Consider the following 6,000-nt stretch of genomic DNA (forward strand, 5'->3'; position numbering starts at 1 on the left):
GGTGGGCACGGCCCTGGGGTGTTTCTGGGGCAGGCCGGTCCTTGTGCTGTGTCAGGGTTGGGTGCAGCCTCGCCACTGAGTCCATGTCCTGGGAGGAGCTGCACAGTGATCTCCCACCTCTGTGCAACCAGTGGCCTGCCATGCTGGAGCCTCCACATTTGACAAATAAAATGTGCAGAATTTTAAATTTTTCTGGCACAGAATGCCCTCAGGAGTAAAGTGAATGAAAGTCTTTACTGACACCTACGTCTTATTATGTCATCATCTAATTTGTTTTTCAAGCATACAACAGCTTTTCTATCTCAGAGTCCAATATCTCTGATCATCTTCAACTCTCCTTCCTTGCATGTAATTCAGAACACCTCAGTGCTGAGTAAACATTTCTCCCCTTTGTTCTCATTTCTCAAGAAATCTTAGTTTTATTTTAGTGATTTTATTATATATCTGTTCTGACAGACAACCATGTTGCCATTATGTATGTTAAAAGTCTGTTGACTTAATCCTGAGAGAATGCAGGAACTGTCCTCCTGCAAATGAAGACTCCACTCCAGCCCAGTCCACCCAGAGGATGATGAAATGGCACATTAGTAGGGCCTACCAAATTCACGGTCCATCTTGGACAATTTTAAAAAATTGTATGAGTGTGAAATTGAAAGTTTCATAATTTCAGCTATTTAAATCTGAAATTTCACGGTGTTGTAATTATAGGGGTCCTGACCCAAAAAGGAGTTGGAGGGAGGGTCACAAGGTTATTATAGGGGGTTTGTGGTACTTCTGCGCTGCTGCTGGCGGCGGTGCTGCCTTCAGAACTGGGGGGCTGGAGAGTGGTGGCTGCCGGCTGAGAGCTGCAGCTGGTATTGCCATCTTTACTTCTGTGCTGCTGCCTTCAGAGCTGGGCCCTCAGTCAGCAGCCACCACTCTCCGGCCACCCAGCTCTGAAGGCAGCAACACAGATGTAAAGGATGGCAATACCATATCACGCCACCCTACTTCTGTGCTGCTGCTGCCTTCAGAACTGGGCCCCTGGCCAACAGCCGCCGCTCTCCGGTTGCCCAGCCCTGAAGGCAGCGCAGAAGTAAGGGTGGCAATACTGCAACCCCCCTAAAATAACCTTGCAACCCTCCCACCCCCAACTCCCTTTTGGGAAAGGACCCCCAATTTGAGAAACGTTGGTCTCCCCTGTGAAATCTGCATAGTATAGGGTGAAAGAACACACACACACACACACACACACACACACAAAGACGATTTCACAGGGGAAGACAAGATTTCATGGTCTGGGATGAGTTTTTCATGGCTGTGAATTTGGTAGGGATTAGGAATGTGGAGATACTGGCTTGTTGCCGCCTCCTTCCATACGTGGCAGGGTAGGGATTCCAATGGGCCATTGCTTCAAGCTAGTTACTGGCAGAGGGTCTTTTGGTCTAGCAGCTGGAGGGACCCTGCCTGGCCCCCCTCCATACAGCGCCATCAGCACTGTCACTGCCTACTCTGAGCTTCACTCCTAAAGATTTGGAGAGGTTGGGGTCATGCCAAACGTTTTTATGGCTACTTTGCCTCCTTCCACTTCAATCTGAGTGCCAGGGTCAGTCTTTGACTCAGTGTTTATGTTGTGCGTATCAAAAGGTAGATCAAACTATACTTTTGCTTGAAGTCGTCCCCCAATGGTTGATCTCATATGGTAGACAGAAAGGACAACATCTCCATGAACAGTAACTCCTAATGGAATTAGGACTTTCCCTTCTTGCATACGGAATTCCCTTTAAAACAAATGAGGAAGAAGTCCATTGTTATGCTCACTTCAGCAGTACCATTAAAGTTATTGCTTGTGTACTTTAAAAATACATAATCTCAAAACTCAGACCATGATTAGTTGGTAGAAGTAGCATTCTGTTCTCTGGCTAGTTGTCAGTTGAAACAGTAATGCTTCACATAGAACTACTAGTATAGTGCTGAAATATACCAGGGGTAAGCCCCAGCACCTCATCACAGAAGTTCAGACAAGCTCTGGCAGTCGAGATTTAACACTGGGCATCAACTTTCCAATAACATTTTCACTTCTAGTAGCATTATCTTGCCCAATTTAATCACAGTCGGGGAAAACAAACCAAAAACGCCCACCCACCCACCCGGAGCCTAGGAAATTAGATGTATTACACTAAAAAAAGAACTTATTAGCATCATTAAGAGATAAGAAAGCCATAGTAACTTACTTCATTCTTTCATATTCCTGGGAGGTTGTAAAGATTCTGGTTTCTCCAATCAGAATGTCACAGAAGGGTCGACACCCATTTCTCTGTTTATTGAAACAGGGGACCGGACTGAGAGAGACTGATTTGATAGTAAGAGGCTTACAGTGAGGGTGGATGGGCTTTTCTGCTATTAGATCACAAATGTATCCAAGGTATCTGCAACAAAGAGAGCCATTACCAAATGATCCCATCACTAGGGCTGTCAATAAATTAAAAAAATTAATCAGAATTAATTGCACTGTTAAACAATACTAGAATAGTATTTATTTAAATATTTTTGGATGTTTTCTACATTTTCAAATATTTTGATTTCAATTACAACACAGAATGCAAAGTGTACAGTTATCACTTTATATTTATTACAAGTATTTGCACTGTAAAAAGAATAGCATTCTTCAATTCACCTCATATAAGTACTGTAGTGCAATCTCTTTGTCGCGAAAGTACAACTTACAAATGTAGATTTTTTTGGTTACATAACTGCATTCAAAAACAAAACAATGTAGGCTTTCAAGTTTTACAAGTCCACTCAGTCCTACTTCTTGTTCAGCCAATTGCTAAGACAAAAGTTTATTTACATTTGCAGGAAATAATACTGCCTGGTTCTTGTTTACAACATCACCTGAAAGTGAAAAACAGGCATTCACACGGCACTTTCATAGCCGGTGTCGCAAGATATTTACATGCCAGATGCGCTAAAGATTCATATATCCCTTCATGCTTCAACCATCATGTGTCCAAGCTGATGACGGGTTCTGCTCGATAATCCAAAGCAGTGTGGACCAACACATGTTCATTTTCATTATCGGAGTCAGATGCCACCAGCAGAAGATTAATTTTCTTTTTTGGTGGTTCAGGTTCTGTACTTTCCACATTGGCGTGTTGCTCTTTTAAGACTTCTGAAAGCATGCTCCACACCGCGTCCCTCTCAGATTTTGGAAGGCACTTCAGATTCTTAAACCTTGGGTCGAGTTCTGTAGCTATCTTTAGAAATCTCACATTGGTACCTTCTTTGGATTTTGTCAAATCTACAGTGAAAAAGTGTTCTTAAAATTAACAACGTGTGCTGGGTCATCTGCCATATATTTCATATTATAGCAGTCTTGGATGAATGCAGGTAAAACAGAGCAGGGAACATACAGTTCTCCTCCAAGGAGTTCAGCCACCAATTTAATTAACACATTTTTAAAATAGCGCTGTCAGCATGGAAACATATCCTCTGGAATGGTGGCCAAAGCATGAAGGGTCGTACGAATGTTTAGCATATCAGGCATGTAAATACCTTGCAATGCCGGCTACAATAGTGCCATGCAAATGCCTAGTCTCACTTTCTGGTGACATGGTAAATAAGAAGCAGGCAGCATTATCTCCTGTAAATGTAAACAAAAACTTGTTTGTCTTAGCGATTGGCTGAACAAGAAGTAGGACTGAGCGGACTCGTAGGCACTGAAATTTTACTTTTTTTGTTTGAGTGCAATTATGTAGCAAACAAACAAACAAACAAAAAAACACACTCCAAAAACCTACGTTTGTAAGTTGCACTTTCATGACAAAAAGAGATTGCACTACAGTACTTGTATGAGGTGAATGGAAAAAAAATCTTTTGTTTTTTATTACAAATATTTGCACTGTAAAAATCATAAACACACACTTTGATTTCAATTACAACACAGAATACAATATATATAAAAATGTAGAACATCCAAAATATTTAATACATTTCAATTGGTATCCTATTGTTTAATAGTGCGATTAAAACTGCGATTAATTTTTGAGTTAATTGCATGAGTTAACTGCGATTAATCAACAGCCCTACCCAGCACACAATTATCACTTCTGTTTTCTAGAAGAGAGGCACTTGGAGAGCATAAACTTGCAATGAGCTGCTTGTAAAGTTCTAAGAATGAAATTTTGTCAGTATTTGTACAACAGACTGCCGTCAAGCCACAAAGCAAGCAATGTAAGCATTTTATGCCAATTCTGCATTTATAAATAAAGTCTATACTGCACAAAATTATATATACACATACACACACACCAGCCAGTCTCAGAGCCCAGAACGACAGACTTGGTGCAGCAGGATTGTCTGTTTGGTCAGCAGGCCTAGGGGTCAGCACCTGCTTCTCCAGTCTCTTTTAGTTCAATGTGTCCTAAACTCCTTGAATGGGGTTCAGCTGGATCGGCCTCCTTGTTGATAACCCCCTAGTCCTGCCCGTCCCAGGGCTAGGCATAGGGGAATCTGGAGTAATTAGGGGGACCCAGGCCCTCTCATTCCACCAAGGATGATAGCATGGTATGACCTATGCTTGGCCCACCTTCTGCCCACCTTCCCCACCCAATGCCTCAGTTTGAAGTGGGATGGCTGTTTACTTATAGTCCTTTGCTTCGAACCCCAGAATCTCAGGGCTGATGCAGGTGACCCTCTGGTGCCCCTACCTCTTGGGTGATGTCTAAAAGGCAGGGGGGGAGGAGGGGGAAGGGGGGAAATGGAACACTCACAGCCAGACCTCCTTGGTAAGAGCTTCTCCTCCTGTCTCAGGGCAGTGCTTCTCCAGGAAATGGCTTCTCTCCTACCCCCAGCCTGGGCTGCTGGAACTCTTTATATTCTTTTCCCCAGGAGTACGCTTGGCAGTACGTGAGGGGCAGAGCTTTCCTGACCCAGCACTGCTGGACCCTTTTCCCTGCCTGAGCCTTAGTGTGGCTTTGGAAACTCCATCACACTTGGGCTCATGCTATGGTGCTAAAAATAGCAGTGCAGATGATGTTCCCACTCTGGTTGAGACCCACCCCCCTTGCAGGGTTCCAGAGTTTGAGGGGGGGAACATCTACACTACTATTTTTAAGTGCTGTAGCAGGAGCCCGAGTCTGTAGATTCGGGCTCTGAGATTCCCTTTTGCCGGTGTTTTTTTTTTTTTTTTTTTTTGCAGTGTAGATATACCCTTAGAGAGCAGTTAATTTAGCTCCAGTTAAGTGGATTGGAGGGTTTGTTTCTATAATGATCCTAAACAGCACTTTTGGAAAAGAAAAAATAATGACAAATCCAAAACTTGCCAGGACACAGCAATGCTGCTTTCAGTTTAACTAGGCTAAGTATCTTAGGGGTTTAAACTTTTGTTTCTACATACTTATCACTGCATTTTTTCTGTTCACTCTGTGGGAGCCTGCCAACAGGCTATTCTTCAGTTGCAAGACAAACCTACTGTAAACAAGATGTTTTACACAGCAAGTTTCTGATTGGACAAACGGTCATTTGGGGGGAAGTTTGAAGCAATATTAAGCCCAGACTTGTCTTAATTTTTTTCAACCTAAGGAACAAAGTCATCATAAACAAACAGCCTTCATCTATTAATCCTTGGACACAATTTGAGGAAAACAGCACTCACTACTCTCACTTTACACAGGGTGAAGCTAGGACACAAAGACTAAGGAACTTGCCTGACACTACATTAGGGTTACCATATTTCAGCAAGCAAAAAAGAGGACGGGAAGAGCCCCGCCCTAGCCTCGCCCCTGTCCTGCCCTAGCCCCGCCCCTTCCACTCCCTCCCACTTCCCGCTCCCCTCAGAACCCCCAACCCTCCCCCCGTTCCTTGTCCCCTGACTACCCCTCCTGGGACCCCTGCTCTTAACTGCCCTCCAGAACCCCACCCCCTACCTAAGCCTCCCTGTTCTTTGTCCCCTAACTGCCCCCTCCTGAGACCCTACCCTCTACCTGTACCGTGACTGCCCAAAACCTTATCCACACCCCC

At 43.8% G+C, this 6,000-nt stretch overlaps 1 protein-coding gene across 1 annotated transcript in view; it reads right to left on the reverse strand.

Moving 5' to 3' along the window:
• Positions 1-6,000, reverse strand: part of LOC113407252 (putative tyrosine-protein phosphatase auxilin) — a 71,453-nt gene that overhangs the window by 24,164 nt on the left and 41,289 nt on the right. The window contains exons 7-8 of the mRNA XM_026655544.1: positions 2,214-2,408; positions 1,643-1,760 (exon numbers count right to left, since the gene is read on the reverse strand). Coding sequence (XP_026511329.1) covers positions 1,643-1,760; positions 2,214-2,408 — 313 coding nt within the window. The remainder of the gene's footprint in view (positions 1-1,642; positions 1,761-2,213; positions 2,409-6,000) is intronic.

The sequence above is a fragment of the Terrapene carolina genome, unplaced genomic scaffold (genome assembly GCF_002925995.2).
Source record: "Terrapene carolina triunguis isolate 2854851 unplaced genomic scaffold, T_m_triunguis-2.0 Scaffold210, whole genome shotgun sequence".
NCBI lineage: Eukaryota > Metazoa > Chordata > Testudines > Emydidae > Terrapene > Terrapene triunguis.